Genomic DNA, 21466 nt, shown 5'->3' on the forward strand with positions numbered 1-21466 from the left:
TTTGGGAGTAGATGATTTTTTTTAATTGGATGTAAAAGATGGAGATAGTAAAAAAAAAAATACACCCTCAGCGATCAATTATACAGGTTACAACAATATACACACACATTGTCTATATACAGCAGTTCAGTGACTTCCTACTCATTGTTTAAAGTCACTGGTACTAAACTTTTTGTACACCTGACTGCATTCTGACAAACCTTAAAATCCAGCAGAGACCAGCTGTTGATCTGTTAACTTTTGTTCTTTACATGGCACTTTTAAGTCAGTTACACAATCACAAGTTTCACTTTGTCAGACATAATGTATCCAGTCAAAGGCAAAAATTCTGTTTCAGAAACAGTTGACACTGATAAATCTAAATTCAAACATGATAGGTGTTAGTTTGAGACCTCTCTACATGCAGTCTCTTCATTCTCACAAACAATTTACATTTGAATTATAATTACAGTGTATTTTCATTGGGTTTCCTTTCAGAGTTTTTACACACATAAAACTTGACTTGATTTTTTTACCAAAACAAGACACAAAAATACTGCGGATGGAAGCAGTGACATAAAGTGGAATGAAACTAGTTTCAACCTCCCATCCTAACATTATTACTAATACAGGCCTAGACAAATAATAAGCATTCACACAAACACAATAACAGCAATATATACAATAAAAGGGCCTGTTTCTATTATACTTTGTACACGTACCCCAGGCAAGAGTTTGTGCATAAGAGTAGGTCACACAAATACTGATAATGGAACAGCTCACTCATTTGCAAGTTAATAAGGTGACAGAATAAGGGAAGTATCTATGAGCAGTAGGGATGTAACCCCACATGACTACAATTAATGCAATCACTTTTCTAAAAGGTGCTCCATCTTAGGATTGATGAATGAAAAGCCAGAGAACGCTGACTGATCCATGGAGTCTATGAAGTTCTTTTCGCTGTAGGACAGACGAGGCTTCTCACTGAGGAACTCGCGGTCAAAGTTGCTGCAATCGTTCGGTGCTTTCTGTAAAGGAGAACAAAAATAACTCAGCAAAAAAATATAGCAGCAAAGCAGAGGTGATCAATACAAATTATTCCTCATATAGAATTACAGCACATGATTAATCTGTCCTCATAATGTAATCTTTAGTAGATTTTGAACAGGCCTTACCACTTTGGGTTTGAAGGGGGGTTCTACCTCTCTCTTCTCCAAGGCCTGCCAGTTGATGCTCTTGAAGAAGGGATGTGAAGTGACATAACCCACAACTCCAAGCCTGCGAGTAGGGTCCCTCTCGAACAACTGCAGGGAAACAAAGTCAGGGAGTGAAAGTAAGAATTACATCTGTATAGCTTGTAACTGGCCTTTTTTTCAACGACATAAATTGACTTGATTTCATCAGATTTGAATAATTTTTCAACCAAACAGCTGTATAATTCTATCATCTTGGCCAGGAATATATGACCACTCTTTTAATGACATTTAGCCCATAAATTAAGGTAATATGACATGATCTCTAGTTCACCTAATTTCAACACATTTACTAACTTCTGTTGTTGCAACATTTCACATTTTAACACTCTTTCCATAGCTGTAGGCAGCACACAAAACAGATACTGTATAACGTGACTGTTGTTTCATTTTGTGATGTGAACTTGATTAGTAAATTTGGAGTACAATAACATTTTAAAGTTAAATATAACTGAGTATGTGATTCAATTCTGATGGGCACACCTCCAAACAGCAGTCTATGCAATTAAGAAATGATCCTTTGTTATTTAAACGTAATCTAGATTTGTATCACCTGGAAGTGAGAGAGAGGAGAAACAGAAAGAAAAAGAAAGAAAGAGAGGAGAGAGATGATTGATAGAGAGAAAGAGAGAGAATGAAAGAAAGAGAGGAGAGAGACAGAGAGAGACTATACTTCAGCTGACCACTCCGAGTAGCATGTATGGAAACAGTGACTAAGTTCTTATTTTGCAGTTTATTAGCGACAATTTTCCAAATTTGGACCTCAATGGCATCAAAGCTGGTTACAGCTTTTGGTACGAAAACACATGGAAATAAAGTGCTCACCAAAACCAGATCATACTCAATTAGCACAACATGATTTACCATGCCAATTGCTGTAATCTCAACATACTATGATCATTGCTCAGTTCCACAAATATACACAAACAGCAAACACACCTCACAGCTGTTAATCAAAAAACAAAACAGTTTGTATTCATCACAAGTATCATCGCATAGATTTTAAATGAGAAGTATGCCTGTATGTTCTGAGACTCTCCACTTTACACTAAAATGCTTGTTACCCCTCTTTTTAAAAATGCTCTTCTTACAGGTCACATGTTTCCCACGAGACTTCTCTTCAGGGCGGGACATCCAGAAAAGAAATGGTGTCCCATCACAGAAGTGTTTTCCATAAAACATGTTACAAACCCGTTCAAGAAGGTCCTTGGCCTCTTTGTTGATCCAGCGAGGATAGTGAGGGGTATCCATGCGAATGGACTCAAACAACTCATCCTCATCGTCTCCATGGAAAGGCGACTGACCAACCAGCATTTCATACACCAACACCCCAAATGACCACCAGTCAACAGAGAAGGAGTATTTCTGTCCCAGCAGGATCTGGGTTAAAACAGAAAATGATAGTTAGATATTACTCCAAACAGACAAACACTGGTTGTCTGTTTCAAGTCATGAAAATATCTATTTTTGAAATTAACATTTCAAAACAAAGGAGCATCAGGAAGTTTATAACGCCATACCTCTGGAGCGATATAGTCAGGAGTACCGCAGAAAGTTGTGGCACGATTCTCTCCAAACACGTTTTCCTTGCACATGCCGAAGTCAGCGATCTTTATGTGCCCCTCGTGATCCAGCATCACATTGTCTAACTTCAGATCTCTGCAAAGAAAAGAATAACAGGGGAATGGGAAATTAAAGAGTTATACTGAAGATGATATTCCAAATCTTGAATGCTCACTGTTGCAGAAAATTTGCTTTTGCCTCAAAGGTGTCCCTACGTAAAAACGATTTTAAGAATCTTACCCGGGGTTTTAGGTTTTTTTTCAGTTGCATGTACTTCAATCAGCCCATTTTACAACACATACTTTAGAGCTTCAGTTAAATTTTATTACCAGTTCATTTCATCATAACTTGACAATAATAATCCTGTAGGGGTCTTAAACTTGTCTGACACTGTTTTTTTGAAAAACGTAATCGTCATTTAATAAGTACTTATAATATTTTAACTCCTACATAAATAATATTGTGAAGATGCCTGGGATTACCGAAGCAAGTTTTTTGACGCAGATGAATTGAAATCAACAATCTTGTGTAAGGTTGGGAGATAATCCAAAACAATCTGCTTAAAATGTGTTTCAAATAGGGTTGCAAAATTCCTGGAATTATCAAAGTTGGACATTTTCTATGGGAATAAATGAGAATAAACCAGGAATTTACTAAATTGAAGGTTGGGTCTTAATAGGGAACTTAAATATAGTTGGGTAAAATATATTTTAGCATAATCCTGACTAAAACAACCAGATTTCATGCAAGTACAGTTGAAAGTCTATGCTATTCCTCACTCACATGCACATAGCACACTGCTTACTGCAGGGCTATTGAGACCACGCCCCTTACATGCACTTTTTATTTGCATGTTGAATGGGACTTTTTTGGAGGGAGAGGGGCTCTTTTCATTTAACATTTTGAATGGAACTTTGTTGAGATTGCATTTTTGTTAACTTTTGAATGGGTTGGGTCGGGGGAATGAGTAATATTTAACTCAACATTCATATTTTTGAAATAATTGATTGTTCAATAAAATATTTAATACTTGATAAAGTTCTACTTACAAATAAATCTGTTTTAATTGCATTATTTTGGATGGGTGTCTGCTTATAACAACAAATATGTATGCTTTGATATGATACCTTTCCATTAAATTACCCTCGATTCCCAGTTAATTCCCAGAAATTCCCAGAATTTCCAATTTGAAATATTTCCAAGATTCCCCAGCTTAACTTCCCAGAAATTTCCCGGAAAATTTCAACCCCTTTGCAACCCTAGTTTCAAAAGTAGCATTTTACATGTATGAGAAAAATGAATGATGAAGATTTTTTAAATTGAATATATTATTCGTCACAGTGTGATGTGGACATTTTTTCTCTCACCTGTAGATGATCCCTTTGGAATGTAAGAACTGAAGACCTAAAATGATCTCAGCAGAGTAGAACCTGAAAGACAGACATATCAATTACTCATCTCTGTGGAGAAGCTACAGGTCAGGCTGTAGCTGTCTCACTGCTGAGCTTCACACCAGTGTCACAGCAGACTCATTTCAGTGTTGAGCTGAATTATTGAAGAGGACATTTGTATGGAGTAGTAGACATGTGAATAATGCTCTCATAATGAGAAACCTGAACTCTGCTGTGGGCAGAAAGATTAGACTACCGCTAACCATAGGCGTTTCTAGCCCTTTTTTGGGGTTGCTGAAGCACCTCTAAATTGAATCCCAGCACCCCTAAAATTTGAGAGATTTTTTTTGTTTTACTGTATGTCCTTTTTAACAAGCTAGAAAAGTTTCAACCATTCAGTACTTGGTTGAAACGTAATATTTTAAAAACAAAAATACAGCAGCTCCATCGCGTTCTACATGTTGTGAATTGCATTTCAAATGAAAGTCCAAAAAATAACTCCAATATCAGTTTTTGGTATTTTTGGTCCTCACTATAGGGGGCTGGTTTACTCCAGAAACATACATACTGTTTATGCATATGCTGAGGAGCTGCTGGATCAAACTGAGTTGTCTTTCCCCAGAAATGAGGGCTACCATATGTTTCTTTTATGATTCCAATCCATTTATCTTTGCTGTGGCTCAGCATTTAAATAACCTTTATCAGATTTGATGGTTAAGTCACAGACTTTCCCAAGAAGTGTTATACTTTTCTTTCACAAATATGGGAATGAAATTGCATTAAAATGTACAAAACAGTGAAATTTATCTTGCCCCGCTCAGCACCCCTAAACATCGGATCCTAGAATCGCCCCTGCCGCTAACCTGCTTCTCTTTTCATCTGTGTCTACTAAAACAACTGTGTTTTGAGAAGAGATGGAGTAGCCTTGGCTCTAAACCCAATAATTCAACATTCATCAAAATTCACTGTAAATGACCATCTAACAAGGACTGAATAGGCTGTTATGTATTGATCATGTATCACTAGAAACACTTAAAAATACAGCCCTTCTAATATGTTTAAATTGAAGATATGTGCATGCAAATAGAAGACTGCTCTGCGGACACAAAAGAGAATTTAAGGTCTGGTCTGGGACAAATAGTTGGGTTCTGCTCTGTAAGGAACATTCAGACATTGCACTAGACTTTCTACAGCAGCCAGTCAGCAAGTTAGCAGTAGCCACTGGGAAAAAGAGGACCTTGGTGCTGATAAAGAGGTCACTGGAAACTCTGCAGTTTATTTGCTGCCTGAGGATAAATCTTGCATAACCAAATACAAAAGATAGTTTCCATTCCACTGCAATAACTTGTACAGCAGTACAGTAGATTTTTCTTTTGTTTAAACAAATATGGAATTAAATGCTTGCACTGTTAGGAGTTAATGTAAGATCATGAAACAGCACACTCTCTTTCCCTCAGTCACTGAGGACACATTATCCATCCAGACTGAATACAGCCACTGAGTGAGGAGGATTTCAGTGAATGCCAACACAAGATCATGTGTCTGTGCTTGTGAAGAAGAGGATTACTCCTGTCATCTCATGGGTCCAGGACACGGCTACAGTTTAACTACATGAAACACAGGAGAATCTGAGCCCTCAGTAAACCTGTTTTAAACATACACTAGTATGTTTAGAAATATTAGTGTATAAGAAACAAAATAAAACACACTTCTAACTGTATCAATTCATAGTTTGTTCTCCTATGAAAGCTAGATTTTCAAAGCACAACCTGTGTTTGCAACATATAAATAATCTCTTAATTATCGCCTTGAAGCTTGATTTTGTGACTAATAGAAATCTCAAAGAAATGTTTCACTTATAAATATTATTTGGCATTGAGAGTCTTTTGAAAACTTTAGTTGGCGGTGGTGCATGTGCTTCAAAGCTTTAGAATCAATAACACGTTTGTTTCTTCTACCAGTGTGCTTTTGTTGTTTTCTGGAAGGGTTCCCACAGAGTGATGAGTACAGAGCTGAGTGGGAGTAACTGATACCCTCCCATACAGTCATATAAAGACAAAGAGCTGCTTGCTCCTTACAAGGCTAGCCTGCTGATGAGTAGCAGCTGATGGACAACAGAGCAGCACCAGCCCATCAAGGTTCAGTACATCATGTGAAAGAAAAACACATAATGGGAGAGGACAATAAAAGCAGCATGGGTAGAGTAAATATAGACTCTTCTTTATGAGGACCTGCTCCCCACCAGTTCATTGATACAAAATGTGTCACTCTGACCAGCTCCAAGAGCACAAGTACCTTTAGAGTGTGTGTGTTTATTTCTACATTTTAGTCTATGTGTTATGTCAGTGTGACAGGTTGACACTCACGTGGTTCTGTGGAGTTCAAAGCGCCCTTTCTCCTGGATATGAAACATCAAGTCTCCCCCGTTCAGATACTCCATCACAAAGAATAGATGCTCCTGTCGGCAAAGGTAACTTTAAGTATTTAACACACATATGATAGACTAATTATAGACACAATTAAAGCTGGAGAGGGGGGGGGGGGGTCTACCTTGGTCTGGAAGGTGGAGTAAAGGTGTGTGAGGAAGGGGTTGTCCCAGGCCAAAGCCAAGACTCTCTTTTCTATCATGGTGCACTCCACATCGTCATCCATCAGCACTACATCTTTCTTCAAAGCCTTCACTGCAAAATACTCTCCTTGACCCTTCAGCTCTGCCAGGAGAACCTGTGAAGAGAACAGAAGAGAATAGAAGAGAACACAGGAGAAGAGAATAGAAGAGAACAGAAGAGAAGAGGATGCTCATATTGCCACTTTTGCATTTTCTGTCATGTTAAGCTTGAAAGCATTCAAATAAAAGCTATCAATTTCCAGTGTTGACTAATTCAAATACCTTGTTCAAACATCATACTGAACTTCAACCAAACACTTAACATGTATCTGAGTATTTCTTATGAGGCCTAAAGATGACAGTAACCTTAAGACAGTTTACATTTCTATCCAATCATTGGCTTTCTTTCTCTTGGGTCATGGTTTTTAAAGTCTCAGTTTAATTTACACCAACATGGTTAATTTGTACCTTTCCAAAGCTGCCTTTTCCCAAGACCTTGTGGAAGACAAAGTTATCTACGTTGATGCGGGTCAGATGAGTCAGACGAGACTGAGGCCGCGGGCTGGACCCCTCCCACAGTCTGCCATACGTAGGCCCATCTAACGGACAGACACAAAGGATTTACATTTGCATTTCTTCCTGCAAGTACGTCTTATCTTGCCTATACTGCTTTTACAGATGCAAAACAGACACACTCACTTACCAGTGATCTCCAGTCCAGCAAGTTTGTTAACCTCATCATATATTCCAATATCAGACACATCAGGCAAGTTTGGATCTGAGCGGCGGGTGGACGATTTCTGGGGAAATAGCAAATGAAACATCAAAAACAGTCAGGAAAAATGTTTTCCAGCAGTCATTGCTCATTGAGCTGGGACACTTTCAATGTGAAAACATTTTATCTGATTCCTCTTTGAAATAACAGTCCTGTCTTCTAACACTGCCAAAAACAACATTCATCTCAAGGCCTGTGAGAGAGAAAGGTTTAACTGAGGGATTCAAAATGGGCCAGTTCTTAAACACATCAGGAACTGAAGCCTAGGTTCCCAATGGGGTCAGATGTCTCACTCAACAATTGGTCAATACACAGCGGATTTTGCGCTTCACATTTAAAGGCCCTGTGAGGAGTTTTGAACTGGCTGAGAAACAGACTGAAAATGATACTGATGCCTCTTTATGACCTTCAATAGCAAACAAGACCATCAGCAGCAACACTGGCACCTTCTCTGTTGTTATTTTTAATGCCTGAAACTGCCCTGAGGGGGTAGGTGTCAGACCAGATGATGGACATCTTGCTTCAGAAACAGCCTTTATCTGACTGTTTTCATGGAAAATAATCACATTGCCTGATAAAGTTGACTGTTAAAAGACAACAGGATGAGGTTTTTTGTTGAAAACACTACTTTTGCATGTATAGGACAAGAGATAAGAGGCATCACTTTGTCCACAAGGGGGCGCCAGAATCGATACAAAACAAAAGTTCCTCACAGCAGCTTTAAGTGACACTGAGGTTAAAGGGTAATTTTAAAAGCTAATATATACTTAATTTTAAGTGTTTCAGATGTGTAAAGGACAGAAATGTAAAGTGAGACTCCAATGTGTCTAAGACTGGTTTCATGTTTGGGTTGACTTCTATATAAGGACATGATTCAGGACTAAAATGGGTCAAGGTCACAGCAGTTCATGGTTAGGTTAAAAAGTGACCCTTTGTTGGAGACTAAAGTAGGTCATAATAATACTTCAATCAACACGATGCTATTTCTGTGTTTTGTGACAGCTTTCTAGAAGTGTCTGTGTGGCCTATCACACTACATGTCACATCACGCCTCTGCCTCTCCACACATTTGTTCAACAAACAAAGCAGCCCAGGACTCAGAAGCCACAGTGTTAATTTTTCTAATCAGTGTGTTCTTTCAGATCGTCTTTAAGCACAACAGGAAATGCAGAAATCTGGCTCACAAGATTTTATTATAATAGTTCAGCTCATTTTTCACAAGGTTTCTACTAACGTCACATATGCGTCATATATTGTGAATTTCTATATATTGTTATATCTTTATTATATTTTTATGCTTGAACAGCCAAATGTAGTTTTACAATGCTCACTTCAGTCTTGCCTCCAGCTTAACAACTCCTGAGAGTGAAGCTCTTATTTCAAGAGGCAAAGCATAAAAATGGATCAAGTTCTTGTCTTCAATTATAAAATTCATCTCATCAGAAGTGAATAAATATTTTTATACTTTATAGATTCATTTGAGCTTTATAATAGGAAAGTAAGAGATAATGTTATCAGATATCTGTAGCCTGTAGCAATGTGATGATTTAATTATGTGTCATGGAACTTGAGTCAGACTTATCTTTCAAATTCTTTAGACTTTGACTTCAGCTGACTAACTTAAAGACATCTGATTAAACCATAGACCGGATGTCTGTCTCCATGAACTCACCTGGCTGACTTGTGTCAGCGCCTCGGCCAGTAGTTTCTGGTTGATACCACAAAGGTTGGCTACTTTATCTTGACACTTGTGATGGACATTCATGGCACAATCTGCACAAAGAACATTAGAAAAACCAGACCATGAGAAAAGTTCAGTTACACTCCAAAGATTTCTCAATCATGTCTGCACCGTACCTTCACATTTAAGTCCTTGTTTGACTAGACCCCACAGCAGACTTCCACAGTGGTCACAGAAGGTTGGACTCATGTAGTTATGGGTCTTGAAACGATGTGGCATGTCAATTTTGAAGCGCTCCTTCTGGAACTGTGAGGACAAACAGGATTCAGTATTTCCATGAAAGACGGGTGGTGAGCGAATCCTTATAGGTGGCCTGTGATTCCTCAGAAGCCTGTGCACCTGCCTCATCTTTATTTTTTTCCTTTCGCTCTGCTTCTCTTTCTGAGCCTGTACTGTCAGGAGTGTCCACACTGATGGATGGAGCTTCTTGTGTCTTCCTACATCTGCCTCTACAGTGATTTAAAATGACCCACTGAGACTGCCCCCCATTGACCCCATAGGTGGGTGGTTGGGTGTGTTTGATCATCACCATGATACCATTATTTAAGTCAATTGGTCTCTGACAGGCTTTATCCACCAATATTGATGATCACTGAAAAGAGCCTGTTTCTGGACATGGACCCTGACTGATATTTGCTTTTGCTTTAAAGTCTGACCTGACAACACATGCAAGTTCAATGATAAAGCATTGTTATTTGTGCTGTAAGGAGCGAGAGATTTCTAGTATAGAAAAAAAAACAGCCCACACCACACTGACATGTTGGGGCATATGGAGAACGCTCACAGTACACTGTGTACTGAAGAAATATGTGATACCTACCACAGTATCCCGACTGTTGGCAGCAGTACCAGTACATCTGCCGATGATTTTTTCTTTACATTTCTTATGGATGGCTGCATTACATTCTGATAGAAGAAAAAAATCAAAAAACATAAGTCAACAGTGCTTTGATGTACTCTAGGTACATTCCTTTACTCGCCTGCTATTTCAAAGAATTCTCAAACCAGATCAGATAATAACTGTACACTTACGTCTGCATTTATAGCCTTGCTTGTTGAGTCCCCTATAGGAGAAAAGGTGACATCAACAAGTCAGTTTTAACAATTTGTTGATCATGGGAATGTAAATTGTTTGCTGATAGATCACTTGGTAGTCACAATCAACAGCTTGGGTACACCCTTGCTAATTTGTGTTATTTGTTCCTGTTTTCTTTATTTTTACAAGCTTCAAAATGAGCTTTAAAAGAGATCTGTGGTGATATGTGGCTTTAAGAGCATATATTATTACTGTCACAAACAGATGTTACAATCTAAAGAGAATATCACACAAACTTTATTAATAACGTCTTAAGTAAAAAAAAATGTATGGGGTTTTGACAGAAACCCATAAGTTCAGGCAACATTAAAGGCACCCAAAAATCAGGAAGTCCATTGCATCATGTTTTTAGTCTTCCTGTTTGGTGTTTTATATGATCTGATCAGTGGTTTAAGAGTTCCCTTTGAGCTGCCTTTAAGGTTCTTCAATTGGGCTAAAGTGTAGGACAAACTGACCAGACGAATTCTCTGCAAACCGAGCAGAAAGTGGGCTGTCTGAAAAACGTGGCAATGAACTCATGGTTCTTTATGAAGTGGATCTTGGCCTGCTTGATTGCCCCTCGTCTACGGTTCAGGGTTGGAGCCTCTTCCTCCTTTGCAGCCAGTTTACTCTCTAACAGAAGGAAAGAGAAACACACAGTCAGCCAAAGGTTATTGTGTATTGGTCACCAATTGAAAACCTTAGTGATAATCTCTAGGGACCCAAAGGAATTTCTCCTGAATGTCTATGAATGATTAAAGTAGACTAAAAAAAGCGCTGACAGATATTGACATGTGGCTGGACTGTCAGTGTGTTAAAAAAGGGTGTGTTCCAAAGGACAGGAATGGTTACTGGAAATCATACAAGCTGCCTGGGGAGGGACAGTTTAATCAGCGTAGTGTTTGAGTATCAGATGAATGGTAGCTCATAAAAGTCTGATGTAAGAGATTATTTTCCGTATTTCATACTACAAAGCCTTACTCCTGGTAACTCTCCACATCTGTTCCTAATGTGATTGATTGATTCTACATGAATATTGAATCGTAGCCAAGGCAGGATTTCTGGTTTGTTTGTTTTTCTACAATATTTTGGAGTTGGTGAGTTAGAAAAAAGTTAAGTCACATATGTCTGTGCATAGACCAGAATTAGCCTTTAGATCCGGCCCTTTTTGTGCTTGAGCTAGTTACACCCATAAGGTGCTACTGAGTATCAGTAAAAGGTTTGTTAGTGTATTCTCTTCCCAAAGAAAAAGCTAATATTTTACATCACAAATTAAGAAATTCATGTTCAATAAAGTAAAAACACATACAGTGCAGAAGAAATGTTGCTGGATGAAATGAATGTGTGGCTTCTTCTCTCTTTGTTAGGATCATTAAGACCTCTAAATTTGTGTCAACACAGTGAATCTTTGCTATTGTTTCCTTGAAGATGCATTGCCTGATAATTGCCTGATGATTGCCTGATAATTGCCTGATGATTGCCAGAGAATATCAAATACCAACTGCAGTATCCAACGAAACTAAAGCTTTTACTTGATCTACTCGAATCAAATTTGGATGACAGTCAACGACTGCGTGGTAATGTTGCCAGATCTAAATCAATCAGGTCTCAAGTAGTGCTGATGAGATCAAACGTTTTTAAGCTATTGTTATTTTTAAGTTCTGAGACTTTAATCACAAATATTTATTGTTAAAGAGAAATTTACACAGGCTTTAGTGGCTACATGCAAAATCTAAAACCAAAGAAACCCATGCCCCTGATATATTCAGAAAATTACAAGTGTAACAGAAAAAGGTCTGTAACAGAAAAACTCCAAATGTTTAAATTTTATTTTCCTTCACCTGTATCCCCGCCCTCCAGAAAATACTGCACTGCCATCATCACTTTCCCAGAGGGATGGAGATCCACCTGAACACACAAACACAGACAGATATAGAGAGTTACACACAGACAGTCCAGATTGTTTCTCTACAGGGAACAGAAGACAGTCTGTTAAGTCCTACCCAGAACTCTGCGCGCCCGTTTGCTTTCTTGCAGCGCTCAGCAAGGACAGACACTCCAACAGTGACCTCAGCCAGCGGCTCCTCTGCTGTCTTCATCAGCAGTACCTCTAGCACACGACCCTCATAGATGTGTGCATCGAAACAGGCCTTCCATGCTGGGTACATTGTGGGTTTCCTCTGAACCAGGGTCTTACCTCGTTCTAGGAAAGTCAAAACGGACAGAGCAAAATGAAGAAAAAAAATCTTTTTTTTTTTTTTTAGCACAGGTTGTGAGGTCTTACAGCTCTCTAACAGAGGTGACAAGTCCTGTAAATGACAGAGTCGTGCAGAAGAGTTCCTCACCAGTTGTCAAAGCCTCCTTCATCTTGATTGCACAGAAGGGCTGGTCAACCAGAGGAGGCAGGACCCCCAAGTCGTATGAGTTGAAGGCAATCCTCAAAAAAGGCGCCATGTTGACGAGTGCCCAGGTCACCTGCTCACAGAGATAGACAGTGTTAACCTGTTGACATTTATCTATGACACACAGCTACCGTCTGAAACCACGTCAACACATATACATATATACAAAGAGGCATATACTTGCAGCATGAAAGCATTAAGATGGGTTCTACAGGTTCTTGTCTTCAACTGTAAAATCTAAATGTACAGACCCAAAAAATCATCCAAAAGGGAGGATAAGGTAAGGCCCTTTGATTGACATAGAATGAGTGAATGAAAATAAAGCAAGGACTTAAAGACTTTTATCAAACTGTTAGTTTTTACAGAAACAGGAAATGAGCTGACCCCGGTTGCACCATGCTTTTGCATCACCCCTTTACTGCTTTTCACTTTGAGACTGAGGCTAATTTAACATCTTTAAGGCTGTCAATAAAACACATTGTGTAAAGTACAAGCTGTTGCAGTTTGTTGTTGGAGGTAAATGACAGAAAATGCTTAAATGAAATGTATTGACCATCTTGTGTTATTTTTTTTTGACAAATTAATCACATTTTCATCACTAAGGCATTTTGAACATTTGCAGTTATCAATCAACTACTCAGATTATGTGACGAAAATTGAATTTCTGCAGCGACATAAGTTGGCATGATGGGGAACAGAGACAGAACAGAGAAGAATACACAGTTTACTAAATCATTGTTGGGAAAGAAATAGGTTTGTAACGATTCATCTACTACATTGATGTATCCATTTATATTCCTATGATCCAGCTACATCGATCTGTGCTCGGCAAGTTGGCCTTCCGGACGACATATATCGATCTTACACTGTTTTAAAAGGTAATAAATTGATTGTATTGATACCAAGCGGCAACCTCTGGCAGTTCATCGAGAATCCGCTTGAGGCTGGCTGCAGAAACACCGGAAACCACATAGACACCAATTCAAAAAAGACGATCTTTGCAGCATTAATAAACATGTTTACAGCCTGGTTCAAAAAACAGCTTGGCCCTACATAGATAATCTCTCTATCGGCACACACTGTACGGGGGGTGAATCTTTTTCTAACGTGACGGTTCAGAAGATATTAAGATTATGAGTTTTTGCCCAAATAAGGACATGACTGACTTGACCCCCAGACGGGAACACACAACTGTTGGCTTAGAGCTCAAACTCTGCCTCTTTACACTACACGATGCCTGGTTGAGTTCCGCATTTCCAATATGGCTGCCGCCGTCGATTGGCTTCAAAACAGCTCTCAGGAACAGATGGGTGACGCCACGGATACTACGTCCATTATTTATACAGTCTATGATCGATACTAGGAAATAACGCATTGGATTTAAGCACGGCAGACTTTATATGGATGTGTTTTTTTTGCACTTTTAATGATAAAGACATTAAACATTACTCAATTCAACCCGCCTGTCTGTCTGTAACATCATCCCCACGCGCCAGCAGACAACGTAACATAGCATGGCGGACAAGCAGCAACCTCCGGTCTAAAAAATATGTGTCCAATGGGAAAGTGTTAAAAGCTGCAGTTCATCGAGGATCCGCTTGAGGCTGGCTCCGGAAGTACCGGAAGTCACATACACATGAATGGGAAAAAGCTCTTTACAGCAGAAATAAACATGTTTACAGCCTGGTACAAAAGATGAGTGTAGTCTGAATAGCTCATTTCTCAATCAGCTCTCACTGTGCAGGGGGTGAATTTTTTTCTAACGCGGCAATTTCGAAGATATTGAGATTACAAGTCTTCCAATGAGAGGCACAGCTGACTGTGGGAACCATAGACTGTGTAAAATATGGACGTAGTATCCATGACGTCACCCATCTGTTCCTGAGCGCTGTTTTGAAGCAAATCGACGGCAGCAGCCATATTGGAAATGCGGAACTCAACCAGGCAGAGTGTGACGTAGTGTGAGCCTCCTAGCCAACAGCTGTGTTCCTGACCGGGAGTCAAGTCAGTCATGTCCTTATTTGGGCAAAACTCGTAATCTTAATATCTTCTGAACCGTCACGTTAGAAAAAAATTCACCCCCCGTACAGTGTGTGCCGATAGAGAGATTAGCTTCGTAGGAACAAGCCGTTTTTTGAACCAGGCTGTAAACATGTTTATTAATGCTGCAAAGATCGTCTTTTTCCCATTCATATCTATGTGGTTTCCGGTGTTTCTGCAGCCAGCCTCAAGCAGATGTTCGATGTATTGCAGTTAATAACACTTCCGCATGGGCTTCATATTTTGAGACCGGAGGTTGCCGCTTGGTGGGAACACTACAGCTGTTGGCTAGGAGGCTCAAACTCTGCCTCTTTACGTCACACTGGCTCGACAGAAGCAATATGGCTGCAGCCGCCGATTGGTCTCAAAACAGCTCTTCAGAAACAGATGGGTGACGTCACGGATACTACGTCCATATTTTATACAGTCTATGATGGCGGATGGCAGAGGAGAAGCCGGCGAGCGAGAAATGATCAAGCCACCATTGCGGTCCAGTGTGTGGAAACACTTTGGCTTTTGCAAAGATGGAGATGTTCTAAATAAGTCGCTCGCTGTTTGTAGGATATGTAAAGGTCAAGTAGAGTACCACGGCAACACGAAAAATCTATCCAACCACCTACTAAGGCGCCATGGGATTTCACTTAACATTTATAATATATACCTGATTCCCTTACAAGAAACAACAGGAATCTAGGACTGTCCAGTGTCAAGGTATTTATTTCACAGTCACACTGGTTGAATTTTTGGCTAAAAAGTTACAGAATCGATTTCAAGTCACTGAATCTTTTCGTATCGTATCGTTCTAAATGAACCAATATCGTCCTTTAATCGTATCAGCAAGCACGAATCATGATACGAATCGAATCGTTGTTAAAAAGAATTGTTACACTCCTAGAAAGAAAGAATCTCTTCTGCATGTTGGAGTTATTTGGAACCAAGCGTAGTATTGAACACTGCTATGATACTGCATGTTGTAGATTTTCCTCCCTTTGGTGTGGTCTCTATCTTCTGCATTTAATACCTTTTAGTGCAACAGTATTTATTCTCTCCAGTGGAAAAAGGTTGTGGTGGCAAAATTAATACTTTCATATTTTTTTATTACTAGTAAGTTAAACAAGCGTTGGAAGCATAATGTGGGCTTGTATGGTGGTTAACACCTAAAAATTAAATAGCTGAAGGAAAAAAATACAATAAATAAAATAAAACATCATCAAAACCAGTTGCATCTCTTGTGCATTAGCAGGGAAATACAGGCTCGTGGTGACATATTGGTGAGGGATCAATACCACCCTGCATGCTTGGCTCAAGCTGCTTCACGCACGGTTTTGCATTAGCTTACATGTGCAACAGATTGATCCATAGCTGGTGTTGTAACAGTCTACGCACGTCTGGTTTCCTCTGACACTTCAAAAGTTGATGCAAATCTATCTTATACGGTGAGTAGACAATTTAGTTTCACTAATGCTGTCTTGCATACCTCTTCTGTTAGTTCCATAACCCTATATGTAAAAGCGCAACTGCTTTGTTTCATGCGCTGGCATCATAAGTGCCTCTGCCACTTCTTTGCTTCCCTGTCACACTGTTTTTCTGAATATGTAGTTTACAGCTGCAGCAGTGGGGGTGTTTGCCTGTGCTACAAAGGCAGAGCAAGCCTCAACATGTCACTAATCCAAATACAAGCATGCAGTGCACCGCAGTAGTCCTTGCTGGTATTTGCAATCCTAAACCCATAACCGCCCACTCTGAGACCAGAAAAATAAGACAGAGAAAAACACAGAGCAGAAAGAGAAGTGTTCACTAATAGTGGAGGGTGATGAACGGCCCTGTTCACTCGTTCTTGAACTGCTGCTGCTGCGAGCTGTTATGTCAGGGTTTTTTGGAGATCAATAACAAGCACACTGAGTGATTTAGGGCGTCAGAGATTGATTACCTTGCAAACTGTACATGTACAGTTTCGATTTGTACCATCTGTTAAATTCAGTAGTTATGCCCTTGTTTATGCCACGGTATCTTTCAAACTTCCACTGCACTTCCTAATTTTCATACTTATGAAGTGTACTTCCTAATACCAAAATTAATGACAGAAAGAAGGTGTGTCTGTTAGCATGAGCAGCACTTTTCCTAATTAAATCTATTGTATGATTACATCAAGAATCTGGCCCTAGAGGCAATGTAAACAAACAAGAGAACTTACAAAAAAGACAGTATGTGTGTGCATTTAAAGACCATATCTTTAAAAATAGGCATCTACAAAGCTCATGTTGACTCCAGTGTAGGTACATGTGTGGTGACATTAAAAGTTTGTCTACGTTAAGCTTTAGTTGAGGAGATTAAGACAATATGTGAACATTACAACAAAAGTCTTCGGAAAGAACAGTTGAAAGAGAGAAAAAAAGGAGGAAGGATATCATTGTGCAACAATGAGCTAAGTGAGAATAATTACAGAAAAGAGAAGCACCTTGTAGGTGTGCAGGCACCTCTACCTTGTACAATGATTTTGCTGCATAGATGTAATTATGCTTCAAACTAATTTTATTTATAGAGCACTTTCAATCAAAGGGCTTTACAGAGCTTAAAAACAAATAACAAACAAAGACACAACACACCATAAGAAACATCAGCCGTTAACAACAGTAAACAGGTGGGTCTTCAGTTTTGATTGAAATACATCCACTGAACATGATATTCTAATTTAAGCAGGGAGACTGTTCCATAGAGTGGGTGCATGGAATAAAAAGGCCAGCTCACCAATAGTCTTTTTACGGACCGTAGGGACACTTAAAAGGTCAGTCCCCTGAGAGTGAAGTGCCAGAGCAGGAACATATGGGTCCACCAGGTCTGTGAGAACTAAAATGTAAGTGTTTATAACAAGCAAAAGGTGCTTCTACTAATAATACAGGTAACACTACTACTAATTCTACTCCTACTCCTACTACTAATAATAAAACATTTTATAATCATAATGATAATAAAAATCTGCCTTTGTTACATGGAAGCATGTCCTCACATGTGCCCCTCTAAGTCACATACAGGTATGAGCTTATATTAAATCCCACACTTGATCAAATGCCTTGCTGATTTATACTACTCCCTGAAAGTTTCAAAATGCACGACCGGATGTTACAGTGATTTACTATGCAAACGTGGTGAGCAGCATACAGTCATTTACAGAGAAGAGTCAGTATATCTGACTCTTCCTGTCATAACACTTCATCCTCAGAAGGATGTGGTTGAATGGCAAGCTTGAGCTGAACACAGATGTCACATGTCTGACACAGAAAACAGTTTAACTTCCAGATTCCCCAAGACAACAAACACAGGTGTAGTTTTATATCAAAATAACATTCCTCTTGCTTTAGCTGTCCAGACCTGCCACATTCCAGCTCACCGCCCCGGTGTTACAACGCATTCTGTGACCCGGTGTTACGACGCATTCTGTGACCGGACTGGAATTCCCCACTGTTTTTAAAGCTAATTGTGCTTTAAGTAGCTGTTAGAAGTTACCACGTTGAACTACGAGTTTAGGTCACAGATTCTGACAGGTGTTGAAGGTGGCCAGTGTAGGTGAGTATGCAGAGTTGTTACACCTCACCTGGGCACTGTTGACAAACCGAGAGGGTGACTTTTTCTTGCATGTAGCGTCACTAAAAGTCATACAGGGCAACGATTCTGCACAACAATTTAATGAAAGCAACACTTTCCGATATGAAGTTGTTCTGGCTTGTGATTTAAATCTGGATGTGAATATTTAAAAGACACGGTGAGAAGGTTATAAGTGTGGATAAAGTGACAGCACGGCTTCAGTCGCGGTGTTAAGAATCAGCTAACCAACGTTAGCAGCAGCGGTCTCGGTTGACTAGTTAACACCACAGTTTGTTACACCGGTGATGAAATGTACAAGTTATTGTCTTTACTCCACTTTCTGCAAACTTAACACGTTAAAGCAAGATCAATTCTTTAAAAGCTCCTCGGCTGAGAGTAATACAAAAAGGCTCTCACCTCGTTCGGCTCTCTCTTTTTTCACCGCAACACGATGAAAGTTGCTTTTTCTCTTCCTCTCCTTTTTTTTCTTCGCTCTGTAATTCCGTCGATTGAGGAAGTGTGGCGCGCGCTCACAGAGGCTTTCTCGGCAAACAGTGACGTTTACCTGCCACACACACACACACACTCTCACGCTCACACATCTCTCTCTCTCTCTCGCTCACAGACTCAAACATACACACGCAGAGAGGTCCCGGTAGCAGAAGCACCCAGTTGCCCCAGTTTCAATAAAGGTCCAGACTGTGAGTTATTATGAAACATTTTTTTCCACATGAGTTGGTTTAATTCATCTAGTTCATGTTATTTATTTTCCATCACACCCCACCTCCCTCCCATCAACCTGAGATGTTTTTTTCATTTACCTGTTGATCTTCAGCTAAAAAAAAAAAAAGCCCAACCAACTTCATGTGGTATCTGCATTGCTGCTGTGTGCGCCCTAGTTTACAGTAAAGTCTGGTATGTGGGTATTTTTTTTTTTTGTTGAGCTTACTGTGTTTGTTTGGCAGGGAATGGGGTCACGTGACTGGTACTGTAGGCTGTGGGGGTAGTTTGGAGGATAGAGGTAGGCTTTTCCTGTAAGGATGTGGTAGATTTGGCTTCCTTGCAGCCAAATGGTCCTTTCTAGTTTATCAAATTATGCAAAGTCATTATTTTATGCCAAAAATAACACAATATCTCAAAACACCATGTGTCTGCACACACAAAAAAAGCAGCTATTTTCATCTAGCAGTACACATGAAATAGACCTCCTGGTTAAACACAAGACCTAAATAAAGACATGCTTCATGAATGAGTCACATTTTTAAGCTTAATTGCTGTTAATAGGTATGAGACTTTTCACTGCTGCAGAGCAAAGAGAAATCCACAAGGAATCATGTGACTGAAAGGTGTGTCAGTGATCCCCTCTCTCCTTAGAGGTTTTATATAACACTGCATTCTGAGTCATGGTAGACACAGGAAGTCTTCAGTGGAGATAAGGTGTGTGCACCAAAGACTTCATTGCCCGGCTGCTCTTTTCTGACACTGACAGATGCACGTTCAAAGCTTGAGGAACCCCCTCCCTTCTGTTCTTCCTCCAGAAAACACAACTTCACAAACCCACTGTCATGAGCCAGCCGTGGGATGTATAGGCTGTAAAAACAAGCAGGATAAATATAGCATACAGAGTTAAAGAGAGCCAGATGAAGATCCACATCGAAACTCCCTATGTATTGAATTGACACAAAACCCTAAAAGGCAGTTAAGATAAGATAAGATAAGATATTACTTCATTGATCCCCCAGGGGGGAAATTCAGTTGTTACAGCAACCCAGAAATAAGTACAATCAAGAAGAAGTTCCAATAAGTAAAAATGAAGTAAAATAAAAATAAAATAAAATGAAAATACAATAAAATAAAATAGAATAAAATAAAGGTAAAATACAGTTCAGGGCTACAGCCAAAGGAGACTGCATTATTCACAGCTGTTAATAAATAGGTGTTGCTTTATGGGGTTAGTACCACCCAATGATACACCTCAGTTGTTGTTGTTGTTATTGTTTTTTTTGTTGTTGTTTTTTGCTAAAAGACACTCACACCTAAACATTTAATTAGGCAAGACTATCAAAGTATCAAAATCAATCTGTGGTTTAATTAACAATGTCAACACTTATATCATTTGTTCTAATTCAAGATAAACAATTAAGGAAGCATTGAATTCATTTTTTAAATTATAAACATTAAGAGTAATTTTACAAATAATAATATTTTCCTTAATTTATCTTACTCTTTCCACCAATCAGACCATTTTCAGACAAATGTAATCATTGTTAATATTTAAAACAGTAAGGGTTTGTATACAAAGAGCAGATGAGGTTGTGTTTAAAGGACATTGTTTACAAAGCCTTTGACTGATGTTTGGTATTTGATCTTGATTGATATTAGCTTCCCTGCAGGAAGTTGGAGGACTGATGCCACTCTCATACTTGCCATTTACTTTTGAAGGAACATTGTAGTTTTGAGTAAAACTAAAACTAATACTGGAAGCAATGACTCTCTGGAGTCTTGAGTAGTTAGTAGTTACCCAGCAACTGCTTACTGTCATGAAGTAATCACGCACATGACCCCCCATAAAAAACAACTTAAGATTAACCAAAGAATTTGAATAGTGTTAATTTGTAAACTTTAGATGTCGAAGGTATGCAGCTCAGCTGAGCTCCAATCTTTGAGCTTGGCAAACTAAGCTAAATGACTGCTGGTGCTAACTTCATGTTTACATGACAAGCAGGGCATGTGGTATCAATAATCTCATCTAGTTCTAGGCAAAATAAGAAATAAAAAAATTAAAAAACAACTTGTATGGGTATTACCCCTAAAAATGTACTTTTTTTTAACATAAAAGAGGGAAAAATAAACTACACCCTGAGTAGTCCTGTCCAGGGGTGGATCCACTGGGGTGGCTGGAGGTGGTATGGCCCCTCTGAAATTTGATTGACCACTCCAGGTGTCACCCCATAAATCTAACTTGTTATTGGCTTTTTGCCATGTCAGAGATGGGACTTGTGGTAAAATCAACTTGTTGGGCTATATTGCAATGACCTGCTGGTAGCTGTCTTTGCT

At 39.2% G+C, this 21466-nt stretch overlaps 1 protein-coding gene and 1 long non-coding RNA gene across 3 annotated transcripts in view; one reads left to right on the forward strand and one right to left on the reverse strand.

Moving 5' to 3' along the window:
• On the reverse strand, positions 1-19334 carry prkcda (protein kinase C, delta a). Of its 2 annotated transcripts, XM_034685108.1 has the most exons (19): positions 18827-19015; positions 17576-17674; positions 12731-12860; positions 12389-12588; positions 12227-12293; positions 10862-11018; positions 10343-10374; positions 10131-10216; positions 9427-9556; positions 9242-9342; positions 7498-7594; positions 7263-7393; positions 6737-6910; positions 6553-6644; positions 4163-4225; positions 2753-2891; positions 2424-2612; positions 1155-1283; positions 1-1007 (listed from the first exon to the last, which is right to left on the reverse strand). In XM_034685108.1, the coding sequence occupies exons 3-19, from the start codon at positions 12837-12839 to the stop codon at positions 849-851; spliced, it is 2055 nt and encodes a 684-aa protein (XP_034540999.1). In that variant the 5' UTR covers positions 12840-12860; positions 17576-17674; positions 18827-19015; the 3' UTR covers positions 1-848. The 2 variants fall into 2 exon arrangements, with proteins under 2 accessions (XP_034540999.1, XP_034540991.1); XM_034685100.1 differs by lacking the exon at positions 17576-17674 and having other exon boundaries at positions 18827-19334.
• LOC117814012 overlaps positions 18924-21466 on the forward strand; it is a 6491-nt gene continuing 3948 nt past the window's right edge. Inside the window, exon 1 of the long non-coding RNA XR_004631502.1 lies at positions 18924-19110. This is a non-coding gene — a long non-coding RNA (uncharacterized LOC117814012). The remainder of the gene's footprint in view (positions 19111-21466) is intronic.

The sequence above is a fragment of the Notolabrus celidotus genome, chromosome 1 (assembly GCF_009762535.1).
Source record: "Notolabrus celidotus isolate fNotCel1 chromosome 1, fNotCel1.pri, whole genome shotgun sequence".
Lineage (NCBI taxonomy): Eukaryota > Metazoa > Chordata > Actinopteri > Labriformes > Labridae > Notolabrus > Notolabrus celidotus.